The 23,226-nt window shown below is 37.5% G+C and overlaps 1 protein-coding gene across 2 annotated transcripts in view; it reads left to right on the top strand.

Annotated features, from left to right (window-relative positions):
* The window catches only part of KCNQ5 (potassium voltage-gated channel subfamily Q member 5), a 571,663-nt gene that overhangs the window by 476,312 nt on the left and 72,125 nt on the right, over positions 1–23,226 (top strand). For both annotated transcript variants that reach the window (XM_003271108.3, XM_030809332.1), the window contains exons 6-9: positions 2,637–2,747; positions 8,672–8,767; positions 17,851–17,945; positions 21,866–21,892. In XM_003271108.3, coding sequence (XP_003271156.2) covers positions 2,637–2,747; positions 8,672–8,767; positions 17,851–17,945; positions 21,866–21,892 — 329 coding nt within the window. The remainder of the gene's footprint in view (positions 1–2,636; positions 2,748–8,671; positions 8,768–17,850; positions 17,946–21,865; positions 21,893–23,226) is intronic.

The raw sequence follows: 23,226 nt of genomic DNA, 5'->3' as shown, positions 1-23,226 counted from the left end.
GGACTGTATAGGAAAAAATAAAATAATCCAATTTTAAAATGGGCAAAAAATCTAAATAGATATTTCTCAAGAGAGGACATTACAAACTATAAACAGGCATATGAAAAGGTGCTCAATATAATTAATCATCAGAGATATGCAAATCAAACTGCAATGTGATATCCTCTCACTCCAGTAAAAATGGATTTTATCCAAAAGACAGGCAATAACAAATGCTGGCAAGGATTTGGAGAAAAAGGAACCATTGTACACTGTTGGTGGGAATGTAAATTAGTATAAATTAGCCACTATGGAGAAGAGCTTGGTTTCTCATAAAGCTAAAAATAGAGCTACCATATGATCCAGCAATCCCACAGCTGGGTATATTCCCAAAAGAAAGGAAATCAGTATATCAAAGAGATATCTGCACTCTCATGTTTACTTCAGCACTATTCACAGTGGCCAAGATTTGGAAGTAACCCAAGCATCCATCAATAGACAGATAAAGAAAATGTGGCATATATACACAATGGAATACTATTCAGCCGTTAAAAAGAATGAGAACCTGTCATTTGCAGCAACATGGATGCAAGTGGAGCTCATTTTGTTGAGTGAAATAAGCCAGGTACAGAAAGACAAACTTCACATCGTCTCATTTATTTGTGGAAGCTAAAAATTAACAGTTAAGGATTAAGAAAATGTGGCACATATACACCATGGAATACTATGCAGCCATAAAACAGGATGAGTTAATGTCCTTTGTAGGGACATGGATGAAGCTGGAAACCATCATTCTGAGCAAACTATCGCAAGGACAGAAAACCAAACACCACATGTTCTCACTCATAGGTGGGAATTGAACAATGAGAACACTTGGACACAGGATGGGGAACATCACACACTGGGCCCTGTCATGGGGTGGGGGGAAGGGGGAGGGATAGCATTAGGAGATATACCTAATGTAGATGACGAGTTAATGGGTGCAGCACACCAACATGGCATATGTATACATATGTAACAAACCTGCACGTTGTGCACATGTACCCTAGAACTTAAAGTATAATAATTAAAAAAAAATTAACAGTTAAATTCACAAACATAGAGAGTAGAATGATAGTTACCAGAGCATGAGAATGGTAGTGGAGAGAGTGAGCAGAGAGGGAAGCGGAGATGATTAATGGATACCAAAAAAAAACAGAAAGAGTGAATAACATCTAGTATTTGAAAGTACAACAGTGTGACTGTAGTCAGTAATAATTTAATTGTACATTTTAAAATAATTAAGAGCATAACTGGATTATTTGTAACACAAAGGATAAATGCTTGAGGTGACGGATACCTCATTTACCCTGATATCATTATGACATATTGCATGCCTATATCAAAATATCCCATATAACTCATAAATATATATATACCTACTGTGTACCCACAAAAATTAAAAATTATTAATAAATTATTAGTTTGATTTAAAAAAAAAACAAGGATGCCCACTTTTGCCACTTCTATTCAATGTAGTAGTGGAAGTCTTTGCCAGAGCAGTTAGACAAGAGAAAGAAATAAAAGGCATCCAAATAAGAAAGGAAGAAAGGAAATTGTTGCTGTTTGCAACAATTCCAGAAAAAAACTGCTAGAACTGATAAATTCAGTACAGTTACAGGATACAAAATCAACACCGCAAAAATCACTAGCATTTCTATACACTAACAACAAACTTTCCAAAAAAGAAATCGAGAGAACAATCCCATTTGCAGCAGCTACAAAAATTAAAATACTTAGGAATAAATTTAACCAAGGAGCTGAAAGAACTGTACACAGTAGTCTATAAAATATCAATAAAATAAATTGAAGAAGTCACTAATCCTTTTTAAATCCACCATGCCCCAGTCCAGCTGAACAACTTGTACTTTTCAGAATCTACTCCATGTGTTCTCAGTGCTCTGCAGCTAGCCACTTCTTTCACCTCCCTAGATCACCTTCTTTATCATTTCTGCTTCTCGAAATGTTACCCCTCTTTCAAAGCCCAGGTATGATGACATCTCCCTAGTAAAGCTCCCTCAACACCTCAAGTTTATAATAACTAATCTCTTCCTTGAATTCCCATAGCAGGCTATTTGTACCTCCATTGTGATACCGCTCTCATCCTGTTTCGTATTTTAATTATTCATGTGTGGCATGTTTCTCTTATTAGGCCATAAATATCTTAGGACAAGAACTATGCCCTCATTTTTGTTCCACTACAAATCTTAACACATACCTTGCACACACCAGACCTTCAGGAAATGCCTGCCAAGGTAACGAAGGGACAGCCTAAATTAACATAAATTATTTTGTGCACTGATCCAGTCCTAAATCCATGGTGCTATCATTTCTGTATCACTGATGGTTATCCACTTACTTAAATAACCTTTCTTTGAATACACTTAGAAAAGACGGAAAACTGTGTTATAAGGGAGGAACAAGTATGTAGGTTATTCTTTTCCTTAAACAAAGAGAAGTTCTGTCATGCGTCATGGAAAATTAAAGCACAGTAATAAAAAGCACCAACAAGATTTGTTGAATAATGATTTAGTGGAAACGTTGCTTGCCTCCTGTTCATAGGTCCTAACTTTCCTCTCAAGTACTTAAGCTGCACATTCTATTTATTTTGTTTCTAGATTACATTGACAACTATTGGCTATGGAGACAAAACTCCCCTAACTTGGCTGGGAAGATTGCTTTCTGCAGGCTTTGCACTCCTTGGCATTTCTTTCTTTGCACTTCCTGCCGTGAGTATCTTTGCACCAATAAAGCAGTATAAATTAGGTCTTAGAGATTTATTAGAGTGAGCTCTCACAAATTGGTATGCTTGGGAACATATCTATATCATTTACAAATATAATTTTTCCGATATAATGTTGACTTTTCTAAATATATCTACTTGGATAATTTATAAAATATGGTCTTCCCTTGGAGACACTTAATCTGAGACTTTATTTAATATAGGTTCATACTTTGTGACCAAATAATAATTCAGAAGGCTCACTTCTTAGGCAACATGCTACTAAGACATTTGAAATATTTGCAAAGATTTAAAGCTATCTTCTTTTAAAACTGATCCTTCCAATTTGGTTTATAATGTGTGCTACTTAAGAGACAGATGTGCACAATGGAGTATTTTTGTCTTCAGATCCATATGAGTGAAAAGCATATATGACCTTAAATGGTGTTAAACATGTCAGATGATTTATTCATTGTGTCATCATCATTGATTTTTTTAATGAGCAGTTTCTGTATCTTATCAGAATAAAAGACACATTTATCTGCCCCCAAACCTCTGATTATTTTCTCCTTAGTGAATGAAGCCTGCCTTTCTGATAATTTTATTCTCTTGTGTCTTTAAAGGCAGCTGTTCAAAATATTACAGTTTGCCCCCATTTCCAAGTTCTTGCTTTTGTTCACTCCACCTGGGGTGGGGAAGGAGGAGCCAATAAAAAGGAGGGTTAAGGCGGTGGCAGCAGGAGTGCTTAAGGCAAATAGCTCCAGTCTTGCTCCAGACACAGCTCAAGCTGTGCCAACCAGAAACCCCAGAGCACCTCTCCAAAGCTCTTTTAGGTCGTAGGGCTTCTCCTCTGCCTATTAATGAGTGCAGAGAACACCCTTGACCCACCAGTGCCGAACTTGAGATTCACCAGATGGTTCTGCCCCAGAACACTCAAAATCACAGAAAAGAGACTAAAAAGGCCATGCATATGCTTGGGTACTAGACCTCAGTTTGAATACATCTTTGTCACTTTCTAGCTATATGACTGCTTTAGTTTACTAGGGCTGCATTAACAAGTACCACAGACTGGGTGGCTTAAACAATAGAAAGGTATTGTCTCACAGTTCCCAAGGCTGGACGTCCAAAATCAAAGCACTGAGAAGCCACGAGAGCCATGAGAGAAAGATCTGTTCCAGGCCTCTCTTCTTGGCTTATAGATGGCTCTTCTTCCTGTGTCTTCATGTCATCTGGGTCCAAATTTCGACTTCCTAGAAGAACACCAGTCATATTGGATTAGGGTCCATCCTAATGACCTCGTTTTAACTTGATTACCTCTGTAAGGACCCTATTTTCAAACAAGGTCACATTCTGAGGTCATGGGGATTAGGACTTCAACATATGAATTTTGGAAGGACACAATTCAGCCTGAACAGTGACCCTGAATAAGTTTCTTTTTTAATAGAATGGAGGAAGAATTATCGAGCCCAGAGAAATTTTGTGCAGACCAATGTAATAATGTAAGTCAAGTGCTTGTCATGAAGAGAACTCTCAATAAATGTTACCTCCCTTTGCCTGTAAGCATCTAGAAATACATGTTTCCTGGGACAAAATGATGAAATCAAGGAGAATTTGAAAAAAAATCTTACATATCCAAGGCAACTTCATCTGGCAACCTCAACAATTCAGAACAGAGAAGAGATTCACTCAATAATCAGATTCCCTACAGGAAAATACCTTTAGAAACAATACAACAGTCTTGGGTTTTTTCCCAAAATAATGGCACAAAATAATTGCAGCTTTTGTGTTTATATTTATCCTGAGGCCACATGCAGAGCAACCTCTATGATTCAGTGAAAAACTATGAACAAGGAGGTAGGCAACCTCTGGGCTGTTGAAATAGACAACAGTCTATGTTCTGTCCTCATAGGAGAGCCACTTGAGACCTAATTCATAACCTAGTCTTCCTTCAGAGAAAATTCTGATAAACTCACCTATACGGTTTCACAATTCTTTGAAGATTATAAACAACAAATATAGAGGAAGATGATAGAACAAACACTGCAACAGAAAGAAATGGTAAAAGACTAACAACAAAGGAGGGAAAAGGAAATCTGTGAGTAGCAAGCAGACATAAATGTTCAAAATGTGTATCCTGTCAGGAAAAATAAAATAAAATAAAATAAAATAAAAAGGTAAAACAAAATGTGTGAAGATCTAGGGCCAGTTAGTGTTAGGGTCAACACACCTCTGGAAGTTGGCTGCACCCAGCACAGCAAAAAGACAGTCCCCATAATGAAATGCTAAACTATCGCAGGGAGGTTAAATATGTCACTAGGTTAAGTTAAAGGTCACAGACTAAGTAGTCATTCTTGGAAATGTTTCCAATAAAGTAAGTATGAAATTTTTATATGCAAATTAAATTTACCCATGTTGGAAATCTGAAAATTTTGCTTTCACAGAAAATAACATTTCTTAACAATGCCAAGAAAAGTAACCTCTACTAAGGATCTTTTACTGAAACCTCACAATATTTTCTGAGTCCTTATTTATTAAATGAAAGATTAAATGGTCCATATATAACTTTAGAAAAAAACAAGATTGCCAGAGATGTTATTATATCTTGTGTACCTGCCAACCAAAAGTGTTGTTTGATTGAAATTTAGGAAGACACATTGATATTTTGCTGAGAAAGCTAGAGGTGGATTGTGGGCTGCCCCTTTGTAGGGTTCCTCCCACCCAGGACACCTGAGAGCCAAGAAAGAAAAGAGCCTTTCTCCATCTAACCCTCAAAGCAGAAGGGCCATCCTGCACATCACAGAGTCATACAAGCCACCTTTCCAAAGCTCCACTGTGGGGTCACTTCCCCTGGTGCCCGCTCCATCTCTGGGCTAATGAGCTCACAGAAGAAGCCCCAGCTCCCCTGTGTTACCCTGATTTGCAGGTCTTTCTCCTCTTTGGGGTGCTCCCTTGTCTTCTGCTAGATATTCCTGCTAAGAGTATTTTCATTGATGAAGAAATTGAGTTTTATAGAAACTGAATTCCTTGAGACCTCCAGCTAGTAAATTCAGTGCAAGAACTAGTGCTGTTTGACTCAAGATATTAACCATTCCATTAAAAATATTGGCCACTGTAATCATTAACAATATTAACTAAATGTGATTATTGCATATAATAACATGTTAAAAACCGTTTAAAAAATAGGGTATCTTGCTGGGCATGGTGACTCACGCCTGTAATCCCAGCACTTTGGGAGGCCGAGGCAGTCGGATCACAAGGTGTGGAGATCGAGACCATCCTGCCTAACACGGTGAAACCGTGTCTCTACTAAAACATACAAAAAATCAGTTGGGCGTGGTGGCGGGCACCTGTAATCCCAGCTACTCGGGAGGCTGAGGCAGGAGGATGATGTAAACATGGGAGGCGGAACTTGCAGTGAGCCGGGATCGCTCCACTGCACTCCAGCCTGGGCGACAGACCAAGACTCCGTCTCAAAAAAAAATAAAAATAAAAAAAATAGGGTATCTTTCAGCATCGCCTATTTGCTATGTGTGGGTTACAAATTAGGTTCATTTAATCCAGAAGATGATGACGGGTAAATATCTTTACATCTATTGGTGTCAGTATTTGAAGGGATGACACATACGTTCAAAGCTTAAGCCATGTTTCATGTGTGTATATACATATATAATAGACCTTATTTTCACAGACTTCTGTTTGGGTGCACCTAGCTGTGTACTAAGAGAGAGGTGGAAAAAAATTGGAAAGGAGCCGTGATGAGACAATAAGCAGACCTGGTTTAATAACTGCTATAATGTACAGTCTGGAGCAAGAAATATGTAGCGAACATTTACCATTCACTAATATATGTTTCCGAGCAATGCCAATGTGATTTTCAGCACATTTTAGATTGTTTGGCAGATGATAAATTTGTGCTATGTAGGGCCTGTCTTTATTTTCCAAAGGGGATTAAACTCTGAACCTCATATCCACATCATAAGTGCTCAAAATGGTAGCTAGTGCTGTTAATTCAATGTCTGCAAAATCTAAATTATGCTCCATACAAGTGGATTATACACATATAAGCACATAAATGCATGTATATATAATACATATTATAAATATATGCTAGAAATTTTGGTATTTCATATTGTCTTACATGTCTACACTTTATGAATAGTAGTATTAAAGGGAAAATAAAGAAATCTTTCCTAAATGATCTTAAATAGCAGAAAAAAATTAGAAGTTACAAATGACTTAAGTTGTTCTGGATTTAGAAATGGAGGGGCATTTTTATAACACCTAAATGGAGGGAAATGTTTAAATCTATAAACCAGATCACAGAGACCAGGTTTTTATAAAGCTTAGTTTGTACAATCACAACCTGTATGAGATAGAGATCTTAGACAGTGTAAGACAGTCACTGAAAAGGAGAGATGGAAAACAGAACCTATGATGTAATTTCTAATTTCATAGTACAGTCATTTATACTAATTAATAATGGAGTAGATCATTGCTCATGAATAGCAAATAGTATTATTAGACCACTGCATATTTTAAACATGATTGCATTACTTATTGTCTGGTTATTGTCACAGATGTACTCAGAATTGTGGAATCTCAAGATAAGAAGGAAGGTTAAAGGTTATCCAGAGCCCAAAAATATCTCAGCCAAGTTGTTATTCAGCTGAGACTTAACACCTTCTAGAGAAGAAAAACCCTATAGCATCTTTGAACCATCTTTGAGCTACTCTAAAAATAAAAAGAAAAGAAAAACAACCATTCCTTAGCTGTGGCAAATACTGACTTAGTGCTTATAAAATGTCCATCTCTAACCAAAAGGTTAGACTCCTTGAAGTTTAATAAAAAACTAATAATTTATAGCTAGCAAGTAAAATCCACAGACTTGAAAGCAGCAGAGCTCCCAGTCCCATGCCAATAAACTCAAGAGTTAAAAACAAAGCCCAGAGACTGAATTTAGCAAGCTCCAAAAGCCAACCCAAGGCTGAGACAAAGCATCTTGTTTTCACAAATGTTAGCAGACCAGAGCAAATTGGAAAGAGTGGGGGACATCAAAGAACCAGAATTTTGGCAGATCAAGATGATAAGCAGAAGAAAAGCAAACTGGCCCAAAACTAATGTAAACCTAGAAGGGAATACTAATCTTACTAATCCCAAAAACTGAATAGGTGAGCCAAAATAAAAAAGGCAAGGAATGGTAAAAGTGTGAATTAAAATGGGAATGTGCTTTGCAATGATCCACGTTCTTGTCTCTATTGTACAAATGGGCAAAATAGAAAACCTTCTACTGTATATCTTCAAAACTGAGTATCCCTGCTCTCCATTTTACTTTTCTTTTAGTAGGTGTAGAGTTATAACATTATAAAGAACTACAGCTGGGACAGATTTTATACAGTCCTCTCTCCTCCATTTCATGGATAGAGAATCTAACTTTCAGAGTCTCATCAAAGTGCTAGAAGTATTCCCATGTTCACAGCAGTGAGACTTTAACTCCCCCAGATTTAAAATCCAGCTCTGTCCCAAGTTGAAATTCATGTTCTCTACATTCCCTCACTGGATGAGACCACTCAATCTAACTTAGGCAAAAAGAAATGTCACAGAGAAGGCCACACACAAAAAAAAAAATTTTATTGTGATTTTATTTATAATCATGGTGCCTATGCTATACCACAAAAGATAATAAATGACAATGCCTAATTGACTTACTAAAGAACAGAAGTTGTATCTCCTGGCAGTATTGCCCAACAATTTGCCATTGGCTATTGGTATTATAATGGAGAGAAATACTGCTTATTTTAATAAGTAACATGTTTATGGACAGGTTACATACCATTTGTCTTCTCTCAGACTCATTTTAGTGACTTTTTAATATTTGTATTATTTAACAATGCTTTTGAAATTTTTGAGTGCCATTTTTGTATTTTGTTCCAGGGCATTCTTGGCTCAGGTTTTGCATTAAAAGTACAAGAACAACACCGCCAGAAACACTTTGAGAAAAGAAGGAACCCAGCTGCCAACCTCATTCAGGTAAATGTCAGTGTAATAGGTAGATGGCAACATCTGTGTCCATAGTGCTTGATGGGTCATTTTCCAATCTCTGTGCTTCATTGCTTGGTAGAACTACTGCTTTGCTCCTTTTTATAAAATGAAGTCAGAACTTAATGTACAGTCTTGGATTTGGACAGGTGTTCCTCCTCTCCCAAACTGAAACACATGTATTTTTAGCAAATGGTCCATGCATTGTTCAGACTAAGTAACCATGTCAGCAAGGCCATGCAAAGGTTAGCAGTTGTGTGGCTCGTGGAATTATCTAATATGTCTTATGAATTACTTGATGAAACATAATTGATCATTAAGTGACGGAGCAGAACAGGGCATTGTTCCCTGCATTACAATTACTTTCTCCAGCCAGATGTGTGTTGCTGTTTTAAAGAACAACGTATTTGTTTAGAATGTCAAGGTTTAATACCTGTGAAATTGCTTTTAGTGCCATCTAGGGCAGTTAGCGGAAATAGCTATCCTATTTTGAGAGCTGATGGGACTATGGAATACATCAGTGTTTGAGAATATTAAACAATAAGTATATAATTTGAAGCTAGTTCCTAATACATAGGTTGTTATTTAGCATTTCATTTTCTTTTCAGTAACTCAGGATTAGCTTCAGCACTAAAAGGAATGCTTCTCCTTTTGCCATCCATATATTTTCCATCCTAGATCCAGGTTAAGAATCACAAAATATATTTTTTGTTAGATTCATAATGTAGAGTTGACATTTAGTTATGGACAAAATAATTCTACAATCTAAAGTTTCTCCCCTCCTGCTAGGGAAGTGGAAGCTACCGAATTTCTAAACTGGAGGGGCTTGAAGTGGTGCCCCAAGGCCCTAGGAAACTTGCCTTAACGCTGCAGTAACGGGCACACTGGTTTTTTGTTGTTGTTTTGTTTGTGTTTTGTTTGTTTGTTTGTTTTGTTTTTTTGAGACAGAGTCTCGCTCTGTCGCCCAGGCTGGAGTGCAGTGGCGCGATCTCGGCTCACTGCAAGCTCTGCCTCCCGGGTTCACGCCATTCTCCTGCCTCAGCCTCCCGAGTAGCTGGGACTACAGGCACCCGCCAACACGCCCGGCTAATTTTTTTGTATTTTTAATAGAGACGGGGTTTCACCGTGTTAGCCAGGATGGTCTCTATCTCCTAACCTTGTGATCCGCCCGCCTCGGCCTCCCAAAGTGCTGGGATTAAAGGCGTGAGCCACCGCGCCTGGCCACAAGCACACTGTTTTAATTTAGAATGTAGGTTTGGGTGGGTGGGTTGGTGGGAGATCATCACCGCAACCCCTACCTTTAGTGTTTATCTGTGGCTGTGATATATGCAGTGCCTACCACAGACATGGAGCTGGGGAAGGAAGGGGGCAGTATGGCTCAGTTATATCATGAAGGAGATCTGTTTATATCTAATCATTAAATGAGAATATTAATTTTTAAATCAAGCTATTCTGCAACTGTTGACAAGAAAGTAGACCATCGGGCATGACTTCCAATGCAAATCACTGAGAATCTCTATTTTTTTACATTATTTTTTACAATTTTTTTTTTACATATTCTTTACAGGTTTTAGAAGGTCACTAAAGAGAAAGTAAACTCTATTTTCTTATATGAAGTTGGAGTTTAAGATCTGATGCCAAACAATAATCAGCAGAATGAAAAGAGGAGTCACACACTTTAGGACACACGCAAAATACCCCAAGGTCCAGAATTCATAGCCTTTCATCCTTTAGCACTCCTTAACTGGTTACACATGTTCCAATACTACTAATAAGCTTTTCTCTTTACTGTTTTTATCCTTTAATTTCCCTTCACTCTAGAACAATGTTTTCCAACCTGTGAGTGCAGAAGTTATCGCATGGGTGTTTTTCATCCGTCTGAGCACCAAGCTCTGTCTACATATGGAACCAATAATACATTTTACACAATAAAACCTCTTGGAATATCAGCTGTTTTGTTAGAAAGTGAGCTCTTTGAGGAATTTCTCATGCACATATCAGTTGTGATGATACAAAGCTGTGCTGCTCAATACAGTAACCACTAGCTACATGTAGCTTTTTACATTTAAATTAATTAAAATTAAAAACCAAGTTTGCCAATGGCACTAGCCACTTCTCAAGTGTTCAATGGCTATCAGCTGCCATACCATACAAGAGAAATATAGAGAATAACTGCAGGAAATCTCCTGATCTAACTTATCATTATTGACTACTAGACTGTGCAAGAACAATTTCCAATTGAACTTGAAAATAAATTGCTATTTCTACAGCAAATCATTGGAGCAGAGGCATTTATATGTCTACAGTCAAAATGCAGCAAGGCCTCCCTCACAGGTAACCCTGTGGAGGAGAGGCTAATTGAACAGTTTTACTTGGAGGCCTGGAATTTTATTTTATGGAACTGGGTTATGTAACATATATTGTGATCAGTAATTGAACTTGTACAAATGCAGGTAACAATGAAGTAAAATCATGAGTTTTTATTTTACTTAGAACTCCAACTTAAATGTTATTCTTAACAAAAATAATGCAAAATGGAAGGCTTGAAGCATTCAAGAGTACTTTTAAAATCTAATCATAGTTTCATTAATCAAAGTAGAATCTACTAATTTTAAAAGCAATTGCTCCTTCATTTAAATGCAATTAATTTATTACACATAGAAATAATAACATAATTATTAATTTGTTCATTTTTCTTCCTTGCTATAGTCTTTAGACAGAATTCAAGGCCTTAAGCCTTGATTATATATTGTAGAAATTTATATTTCAGGATGTAGTAGATTGAAAAGCAAACTTCATTTAATCATCCTTTCACTTTCTTACCCAATAAACCTGACTTGGTTTGCTGAACACACAAACCATCAAGCTCAAAAGCGTCTCATTTATTTTAGGCCAGAGTCACTATCTTCTTAAAAGGGCAACTGAGATGCCCAAATTGCTTCATCATTTGGTTGGTGAGAGAACTAAATTAACCAACATTTCAGAGTTTTAGGAAAAAAATTTAAAACCCCAGAAGCTTGCAGCAAATTTAGCTGTGTCAATATCTTTGCATGATTCTTTTAAATTTGCTTTTCATTTCAAGCTGGAGCAGTCTCGAAAAAGAAATTAGCTCTCAGTAATGTTTTGAATAACTGCCCAAATGTCGCAACTTTTATTAATAATGCTTAAGACTCATGAAGTGCTTTTTAGTTTGCAGGGTGTTTCTAATACATTATGTTACTTGATCCTCAGGACAAGCCTAGGAGGAGCTAGGACTCAAATCCCTGCTGTCTGAATCTGAATCCATTGCCCCTTTCAAAAAGCAGCATTTACATCCTCATAAATACATGCTTTATTAGAAACAGAAACAGGGAATTAAGTAAAAGTTTGTGAAATAAATGCTGGTAGGGATAGAAGATGTTGCTTTGATGCCAGCTGACCCAAAAGAAAAATATATATATATTTGTATTGAAACTTTGGCTTCCCCCAGTAAAATGACTTAGTCTCCACCCAATTACCCTAAAGCGAAGCCACTAGTCATTAAGCTCAAGCCACTTATATAGAGATTTTACATCTTTTTAGTGCTCCAGTCATAAATAAAAACAATGCCAGGTGTGGTGACTCATGCCTGTAATCCCAGCATTTTGAGAGGCCAAGGTGGGAGGATCGCTTGAGTTCAAGATCAGTCTGGGCAATATAGTGAGACCACATTTCTTTAATAAATAAATAAATAAGAACAGACTCAGAAAAAAAAAATCTTAAATGTGAAAAACATGAAGGCAGGAAAAAAAACAGAAGGTAAGATAAAGTTGTGAAAATTTCCCTGAAACTAGAATAAACAGAGATTGAAAATAAAGCAAAAAAGATAAGAAACATGAAGGGCCCATCCAATGCATTGGATATGCATTCCAACTGGATATGCATATCCAATATCCAGCTAATAAAGATATCTCAGCTCAAGTGCAGGGAAACTAAGAGGAAGATTTTATCAAAGAAATACGACATTATGATTCTCCAGAACAGTAGGACGGGAGTGGCCACAGTAGAAGAGCTCACCAAGTGTCCAGCACTGTGAACCAAAAACTTCACACCAAGATTATCATAGTGAAATATCAGAAAACTTACAAGAAGGAGATCCTAAATGCTCTCTGAGCAGGACAGAGCCAAAGGATCAAGAATAAGGATGACATAGGATTTCTCATCAGTAACCCAAAAATTAGAAGACAATGAAACAATACTTTCGAAATTATAGAAATTATTTTCAACCTAGAAGTCTATATCCAGCCAAACCACCATGAAGTGTGAGAGCAGCACCAAGGCACTCTTAGGCATGCAAGATCACAGAAATTTATCTACCATTTACCTTTACTCAAGAAACTTCGTAAATAGAATTTCTCTTCCAAAACAAGGGGATAAGCCAAGAGACAAAGAGACATGGAGTCAAGAAAGCAAGAGATTCCGCACAGGAAAGAGCAAAGGGGATTTCTATGATGATAGGGAAGGGAAGTCCCAAGACAACAGCTATGAAGGCCTTGAGAACAGAATGAGAAGGAGGCTGAGAGCTCCAGGAGAAAGATCTTCAAGGAAGCGAAAGAATGGAATTCTCAGATTTCATGACGCATTTGACCAGAGGAATTTTATAGTTCTGTTGGAAAGATCTGGAATGTAATCATAACAGGTACATATATGCAAATCAAGAAATTAAAATAGGACAATTATAACTCCAAAAAAAAAACCAAAAACTTGTATAAGAAAGAAAGAGTAGCCATAGTACATCACATTGCTGAACTGGGAACAACAGTTACATTGTCATAATAATATTAAGTAGTAACTTAGCTAAGAATTGTGATATTAAATGTTGATAGGATGAAAGGAGGGGAAGAGGGCATGTAAGTGGGCAATATCATTATCTTTCAGGATAGGAAGTTAATTGATAATGTCTAAAATTGAAAAATCAAGAAATATAACTATAAGCATAATCCTTAAAAATAAGCATTCTTGGCTGGACACAAGTGGCTCATGCCTGTAACCCCTGCACTTTAAGAGGCTAAGGTGGGAGGATCACTTGGGGCCAGGAGTTCAAGACCAACCTGTGCAACATAGCGAGACCCCACCTCTACAAAAAAATTTTAAAAAGTCAAGTGCAATGGCACACACCTGTAGTCCTCACACACCTGTAGCCACTCAGGAGGCTGAAGCCAGAGGATTGGTTGAGCCTGGGAGTTTGAAGCTGCTGTGAGCTATAATTGTACCACTGCACTCCAGCCTGGGTGATAGAGTATGACCCTGTCTCAAAAAAAAAAAATAATAAATAAGGATTCTTAAAAATAGAAGCAACAACTATAAGAATTGAGGGGGTTGCCTCTGAGGAACAGAGAGTAGTGTGAAGAGAGATGTGGAAAGGGATTGCTGGTTAATAGCCTAAAACTTTCAGGACTTTGACATTTAAAACTCTGTACCTTGAAAAAATAAGCTCCATGTTCATTATTCCTTTGGATGGTCAGCTGAAACGTTCTAGACCATTTCCAGTAAGGATCAAACATGCCATAATGGTAATACTTGCAAGACAAACAAAATACTCCCAAAAAACTGAATTATACTGGCCTTGTACTTATTGAGCAAAGTCCAAATCTGTTTGGCTGCCGAGAGCACCAGCATCACCTGCTAACGGGTAAAGTTGGCTCTCATTTTGCTTCTTGTTGATTTGTCCTTTGAATTGTATACACCATGTAAATCAACCAGAGGAAATCCCTCTAAGTGTTATTTTTCTCTTGCCAACTACTGTGTGATTTTGGCTTTAAATATAGGAACATCAGCTACTGGATCACAGGGATGTGGGTTCAAAGTTCAGCTACTAGAAACAATTTGCTAAGAGAGGCCTAAGGACAAAATAAAATTATTAGAGTGTAAAGGGCATAGAGTTCCACTTCCACCTTCATTTTTAGTGTTAACTAATATCAGCCATGTGACAGATGCCACCTGCACCTTCCATACCTCTCATTTAAAAGGCATTTTTGGGAGATGAGTAATGAAGGGAACAAGAGCTTAGCTGTTGGGATCAATTTGATAGAAAAATAACAAGACGTCAGGTCTCATTGTAAAGAAAATCTTTAATTTTCTCAGAGTGGCCTCTTTTGCCCCCAGTTCTTTATAGCATTCACAGGCAATGCCTCAGTCCCATTCTTTTGTTGTTCTGTTGTTTTGGATTTTTTCACTGGTATCTAATAATGTACAGACCTGCTATATGCTTCTAGTTCTACAGGAGTCTTGCTTTCAATGTATCAAAAATCATATATGTGTGACGTCTTCTATGGAAATTGTTTAATTAAGGCAGCCGTCTGTGTCATCACAACATTAGAGGATCTCTGGGCACCACTACTACAGAAGAAGCTGCAATCCTAAATCCATGTGTTTTCCTTAATTATTCTAAATCACTCTATAAATTGTGTGTGTATAATATTTGCAAAAATTAACATTTCAAGATGATGCAACAATAGTTGCATTATATAAGATGTCAAGATACTTAGCACAAATTTCCACAGATTTGTTGATTAAATCAGCATGAGCCATGTAATGAAGGCAAGGAACTTTGGTTCAATCATTTAAACCTTCCTCAAAAATATAAAAAAGTCCCTCAGGTTCTACTACTATATTTTTCTAGTTTTTTTATATAACTTTCTGAAATTTCATTGAAGTACAATGTGCATGCAGAAAAGAGCACGTATCTTAGGAGAACTGAGCACACCTGCATAACCAGCACTCAGATAAACAGAGCAGGACCTCCTGTGTACCCCTTTGCAATCACTATCCCATAAGGATAACCACTGTGCTACCTTCTAACAGCATAGAATAGTTTTCCCTGGTTTTTGTACGTTATGGAAATGTACTCCTTGGTGTCTTCTTTTTCTCACTCAACGTTATTCACATGAAGTTCATCCATATTGTTGAATGTAGTTATATGTACTATTACCATATAGTATTGTACTATGTAAATGTATCACAAATTTTCTGTTTATTCTACTGTTTCTGGGTATTTTGGCATTTCCAGCTTTAGTTTATTAGAAACCAACATATAGTACATATCTTTTAATGAACATATATAAGCATATATGTTGAAAATATACCTAGGAGTGTGTAGTTGTATCATAAGATACATAAATGTTCACCTTTCATAGAAACTTCCAGTTTTCCCAAGTAGTTGTGTCAATTTTTAACTTTTATTCAGCATACATTTATTCATTGATATTCTCAGGAAAAGGAATATTGTTAGATCACATTTTCTTCATTGTAGATTTCACAGTCATGACTGATGGTTATGTACTAGGGATATGGCCCATTTAAATGAATTGGTCTGCCAGGCATGGTGGCTCACGCCTGTAATCCTAGCACTTTGGGAGGCCGAGGTGGCAGATCACTTGAGGTGAGGAGTTCAAGATCAGCCTGGCCAACATAGTGAAACCCTGTCTCTACTAAAAATACAAAAATTAGCTGGATGTGGTGGTGCATGCCTGTAGTCCCAGCTACTCAGGAGGCTGAGGCATGAGCATCCCTTGAACCCAGAAGGCAGAGGTGGCAGACAGCCAAGATAGTGCCACTGCACTCCAGCCTGGGGGACAGAGGGAGACCCTGTCTCAAATAAATAAATAATAAATAAATAGGTTTGTCACATAAAATAAAATGTTTTGATTAATCTACTATAATAAAAAAGTTTTCTCTGAGGAGACTGGAGTAAATACCTGGTCATTAGAGATGTCTGCAGACTCATTACAAAGAAAGAAATTTACCAAAATCTATATGCGAAAGTAAGGTCGGGCAATCTCTCAAATGAGCGGTTCAGATGGAAACTTTTCCAACAACAGTCTTCAAGCAGTCGGCAAATCTCCATGGAGGGATTCTATGACCCAGAGCCAGGCAATTTGAGATATTGTCTCAACTCCACCAACCTTGTATAAACCTCTTCATTTATCTGGGCCCTTTTTTTCTCACCTACAAAATAGGAATCTTAACTCACACTTTGATTGTCAGGATCACATAAAAATACTTTGTCTTATGTATGCCAGGTATAATTATGTGAAATGGAGAGAGTTTATGTTTTACATCAAAGAGCTGTAAACATATTCTTAGATCATGGCATAAATCCTTAGGTGTTTTGCAGCTATACACCTAGAGAGTACATTTTCCCCATCTTGTTTTAGTTCTGCTTCTTGATATCACTATCTTCATTTTTAGCATTAGAAATATTACATAGTTCAAGGACTTCATTAATTCAATCACTAGCATACCCTGGTGTTCATTAGTTAACTAGTTAGCTTACTAGTTGCATACTGGATTTTCATTAGTCTTTTGCTTCTCCCTTATCAAATATTGATTAAAGATCAATCTCTAGAATGTATGCTCATGCTCAAGTCGCTTACCTAACTACTATCTTGGATATTAGCATTTAACCAGTCAATCATTACTTTTCGTTTTGGATAATATAGTATCTTTCCCTTACCAATTCAAAAATTACATTATATTACACTTTTTGGGCCTTTTGCTTCTTGGTGTGTTGTTTTGAAAAGCAGTTCTGGCCAGGCGCAGTGGTTCATACCTGTAATCCCAGCACTTTGGAAGGCCAAGGCAGGCGGATCACTTGAGGTCAGGAATTTGAGACCAGCCTGGCCAGCATGGTGAAACTCCATCTCTACTAAAAATAAAAAAAAAAAAAAAATAGCCAGGCATGGTGGTAGGCACCTGTAGTCCCAGCTACTCTAGAGGCTGAGGCACAAGAATCACTTGAACCCAGGAGACAGAGATTGCAATGAGCTGAGATCGCACCACTGCACTCCAGCCTGGGCAACAGAGTGAGAGTCCATCTCAAAATAAATAAATAATAAAATAAAATAAAATAAAATAAAAGAAGTTCTGATGTGGTGCAATATGTTTAACAGCCAGCTGAAAACGCCAAAGTAGCCTTCTTCCTCCTTTGGGTATTTTTCAGGGCTAAGTATGAGAGGCAAAAGATTCTTCATGTGTAGTAACTTAATCATTTTTTATTTTATTCTATCTCCTGCTCTCTTTTTTCTTTTTCATGTCCCCATCTATGCCACATGCAGTGTGTTTGGCGTAGTTATGCAGCTGATGAGAAATCTGTTTCCATTGCAACCTGGAAGCCACACTTGAAGGCCTTGCACACCTGCAGCCCTACCAAGTAGGTATCAGTGTGACAGCTGCCACTGTAGTTGAGTCTTTTCAAGTCTGTTAAACAAACCATACCCACACACACAAAAAAAAGGTGTTAATGTTTGGCTTCTCTTATTCTCTGTTGCTCCTAGAGAGATTCAAACCTATTTAGTAGCAGTTCTGGCACAAAACTAAATGGAATCAGTATCATTCCTCACAATCCACAGACTGGGGTTAAAGATTAAAATAATGTAAATTTTACAGAGATTTATTTCTACTATTTCATGCTTATTTTCTAATGTCTCATTTCATAAAGCCCACCAGCATCCTAAAGGTAAGCACCATAGTTCTTGAAAAACAAGGATTATTTATTTTGCACCCATCGCCTGACTCCAAGAGATGAGTGCTTAGAGAGTAATCCATCTTTGTACGTTTAGATCTCTCAAAGCCATTTCTCATCTGGATCCTCTCTGGATGGTCCTCAAGCTTTTACTTGCAGATCGAACTCACGTCAGTGGCCAAAAAAAAGAGAAAAATAAGAGTCCTGATAGGATTATAGTTTACAATGAGGCAATGGGACCCAGCAGATTAAAATTTGGAATTAGCATTCACAATTTTAAAGTAAGACTACTTTTCTTCACATTTCATTGGCCAAAGTAAATCACCCAGCCATGCCTAAACTCAAAGAAAATGGGGAAGCACAATTTTACATTTTACCATGTGCCTAGAAGGAGGCAAGAACCAAGGACATTATGGACAGTCCTAATGATTATCACAGAGATCTGTAATTTAAAAAAAAGGGCTTAGTCTTGGAGTCTTGGAAACCTGGACTCCAGTTCAACTATCACAGAAAATGTTAGATCACATTCACCACCTAATTAAAGAAGTCCTCACTGAAATACCAAAGCAGTAAGTCATGAGAAAGGCTTTCTGTGAGTCACCCAGCTTGATTAGCATAGTCAGTTCCTCAGGTTGTTCAAAAGTTATTAAATTGCTCATCCGACTTAGCATTTGAGAGCATCGGCTGTTTTTCTTCATAGCCCAACAAAACCTTAATCCTAGTGGCTTCATGGGATTCAGGACACCTAACTACTGTGACTCAGAAAAAGCCACCTGTTCTTACTGATCTTGGGGGATATCAGCTGAGGAAACCTCCATGACATTCCCTGGCAGTGCCATCTTAATGGAGGTTTGAGATGCAGCAGAATGCATACCATTGGGAGGCACCAGATCCAGTGGTGCTTGGATTAACTACATTACTTCCCTGTTCTGCCCTTGGCCTCAGTTTTCCCACCCATAAAGAGAAGGACAAGAGTTGGGCAAGATAATTCCTAAGCTCTAATGGGAAATGCCTCCTGGTGGGTGGTATCTAAAATTCTTGTCAGCACCTAGGACAGAGATATTCATAGCGCTCCAGGGATTTCAGAGAGGATGGAACCTTAGCATGGATAGAAGCATGGATGCTGTTGAATGCATGTTTGGATTAAAATCCTCTTTTCATTTAGATCTTGAAGTTTAGTTGAACTTTTTATGGAGTTTAAGACCCTTTCAACATTTTGATATTAAAAAACCAAAAATAGAACATAACTCCTGCGCCATTTATTCCTTGGGAGTATGAACCAAAAATAAAAATTATATAGAAGTTATATTTCTAGTCTTCATGAAGTTTGCTAGGTAAATGTAAAAAGGGAATCTGAGTAGGAAAACCGATAGGGAATTCTCAAGTGACAGAGGAGAGTGGTCTATTATCATATGTGATTATTTGGCTTCCCACTTACTGCAGTTTTTGGATTAAAAGTCATTAAAAGCCTGAAAAAAATGTTTAATAATAAGTCAAATTCCCCCGGTAAATCAACTATTATTTTATTCACATAAGTTCTTTCTATTCCTCTGATATTTTCCCTGTCTTAAGTGGGGGTGGAGGTGGAGGTGGAAGAGGATTTATGCAAACACCTGTGTTCCTCATGTCTCACTGTGTCTTTCCCTCACTTTCCTTTTCCTGCAACCTCATGAACCATGGGGCTCAGCTCCATTGAATGAAGAACAGTTATTTGTCCAGAATGACACAGCAGTCACTGGTAAAGTTCATGGGAAACTAGATGTCCTAACATCTCTCCCTCCAGTGATGCTTCATTGCTTCAAAATGCAGAGGTTCTTAATCTTTGTTGTTGTTTTTTGTTAAACCATTGAGAATGTGATGGAAATTATGGGGTCTTTCCCAAGAAAGATATTCAATGCATGAGAAAATCAATACTTTGTCTACAATTTTAATGTATTCACAGAGTCCCTGAAGCCAAGTTCAAACTTTTGCTTTACAAAGCAAACTTGCTTTAATCAAGTGACAATAATTTTCAATGACTTAGAGGGATCTTTTTACATTTAAGTGGCTTAACGAATGGAGAGTGTTGTAGTAAGAAACAGACTACAATTACTATTTTATTTACATTGTGTATTTTCCTTTAGCATTCAGCCTAAGAACTTCTGATGGGAAAGATCATTTATTCAGTCATGTATGCGTTCAACAATTACTCATTGAGCACCTATGATGTGCAAGGCATAGTTCTAGGCACTGAGAATGAAGCAGTTGGAGTTAAAAAAAAGTTAGAATCTCTGGCCTTGGAAAGTATGTATTCAAGGGATGCTGGGATAGACAATATAAATAAATAAATATAGGATATGTTAGATGGCATTAAGTGCTAAGAGAGAAAAGTAAAATAAAGAAGGAATTTAGGGAGCATCAGAGGCTATAATTTCAAATAGGTGGCCAGGGAGAAGATCAATTTATCAACAATATCATCAACATCATCATCAATGTTATTGTTATCATTAAAAACATCAGCCCCATGCTCTTGTTCCCCATAGTTTTAGAGACACAGTGGGATGCTTTGATTCCACTAAATAGGATGAGAGAGAGATCTAAGAAACAGCTGTGCAGGGCAGAGAGAAATGGGAGGAGGGACACTCAAACCTGCCAGAGATACAACCAGCAGTTCCTTACTCTCTCTTTTCAGGTCTGGTTTGTCTCTTACATACACTCTAGAGGTCTTAGCAGTTCTATTTCAAAGTTTTGTTTTAATAACAGAAGGATGTATAGAAGCAAGTGCTTTTCTTGGTTTTCTCCTCAAAGAGAGTGAAACTGCAAAGGTCAAAACACAGGTAAATATGCTATTTAGGGAATGAGTCAGATATTGTATGAGGCTATGGGGAATTATCAAGCTCCAAAAACACCTTGTGGTACCTTAAGAAGTGGGGATTTGGGGATTATCTAACCTAAAGCCTTTGATTTACTCATAAGAAAACCAAAACCTGCAAGCAAATAAGGTGTCTGCCCAAAAGCACACAGCTCATTTGCAAAGAGTACAGACCTTACACCATGGTGCTTAGACCTACATTTGCTAAAATGAGTTATTACAAATGCCACTCAACAGTATAGGCTAAAAGAGTTTTGGTAAATATTCTATGTACCTTATTTACTCCAAGGAAATTTAGATTTTATATGATACCAAAAAAAATCTGCCTCAGCAAGTGACTGAGATACAATTCATTAATGAATCCAGGTTTAGAAACCTAAGTCTGCCAGATGCACAGAGAACAGTTATGTTGTAACTAGCAACATTCTAAGAGCCCTTGCTAATGCTGGTTAGATCAGAACCACTTTTTCTTAGCCATGGATAGCTTTGGCTAATGAAAAGTCTATTGCTTTTTATTCTATGTAGGCAGTCTTGGCTTTGCTAAGTAAATGTTGTGCTATCTCTGGTCTGTATCACAAAGAACATATGTTAGCAAGTTGAGTACATTTATTATAAAGAACATTGCTTTTGTGGATCTTGCATGAAAAGAGTTACTTAAGGTATTTGATTCCCCAATCTCCAATTTGGCCATTATCAAGTGCTATAAATATATTCACTGGTTTATCATCATTTCTCTTCTGCCTGCACGCACCTGAAGGAAAGAACAAGGGGAAGCATCAAGCAGGTTTGTGATTTCTCTCTTGCTACATGTTTGTTTATAAATCTGATACCTACCAGATGTTTTAAATGTGTCTCATGTGAGTAAAATCGATCAACAAATACAAGATGATTAAAAGTGACCTTTCACAAGATTGCCTGCAAAGGTTGCTATTTTATTGATTTTCCCCCCTTAGTATCAAAGTGTCTTTCCCTAAATCACTCCCTGCTTTTTCAAAATCTGCAGGGCATGGAACATTTGGAGGTGGGGGGGGGGAGGGGAACTGATCTCGGATTAGTCCTTGCTGTCATTTTCCCAGACAGAAGTCTTATCAAAGTCTTCAAATATGGTAATCTAGAGAATGAAAGAAAGGAATTTTTTTCTGAATGTTAAAAGTCCAGGCAGCAGTCTAGGATACACTCCCCTTCACTAGGGTCCTTCTTTTGGAGTGATATCTATATAATCTTTTTTTTTTTGGCAAGATGAAACCATCTCTCTGGGACATCTCCAGATCTCCAGCCCACTGAGTGCTGGGGTCTACTCAAGTGACTCAGAAAGAGCCCCACCCCCATCTTTTAGGAAGAAGACAGCCCTCCCAAAAATTCCCCAAATAATTTATTATCAGTTTCCCACGACTTAGATGGAATGCGTCATCAGATTACAGCAGAGAATTAAACCTAGAGGGAATACGAGGTGAAAGAAAAATTTCTTGATCTGTGTTAATGAGTACCAGGAAGTGCCTAGATTTGAGAGCAAAGCCCTGAAAAACAGAGCCAGGTGGAACCCAGCATTAATGATGTGAAGAGTGGCAGAGGCAGAACCAGCAAGGAGAATCCCAGGTGCCTGGAAAGGAAGAAGAGATACATTTTTTTTCCTATCATTGTCACTCTGTTTCCATAAAGAAATGAAGGCATCCACCTACCCAGAGTTGGTCTCTAAGTGGAGGCCAGTGTGGGCCCAGGGATTGTTCTTTTAGCTTAGTACTATTATAATAATTATATTAATCACAATATATGCAATACTGAAGCCAGTTTTGAAAGTTCACTTGGCGTATTAAGGCTCTGGATTATCCATTTTTGCATTATGTTTATATGTAGAGATATACAAATCAAAACATAAATGCATTCGTCTATGATGGGAGATAGGTACGATAGGATATACAACATCAGGCACATCTTCTGGGTAGGTAACCTACCCAAGGGATGGCATTAAAGTCCCTTCTGTTATTTGGTAGCATAGAGTTAGAGCCAAGGGCATTGGATATTCCTTGGAGATATTTCCAGAAAAAAGTCATTCTTCCCCACCTAAGAAACGTTTTTGACCAAAGAGAGGTTCTAGTCATTAATTCAGAATAGTCTTTG

This window comes from Nomascus leucogenys, chromosome 3 (genome assembly GCF_006542625.1).
Source record: "Nomascus leucogenys isolate Asia chromosome 3, Asia_NLE_v1, whole genome shotgun sequence".
NCBI lineage: Eukaryota > Metazoa > Chordata > Mammalia > Primates > Hylobatidae > Nomascus > Nomascus leucogenys.
The sequence above is the reverse complement of the archived record's forward strand: the minus strand, read 5'-3'. Positions and strand labels throughout refer to the sequence as shown.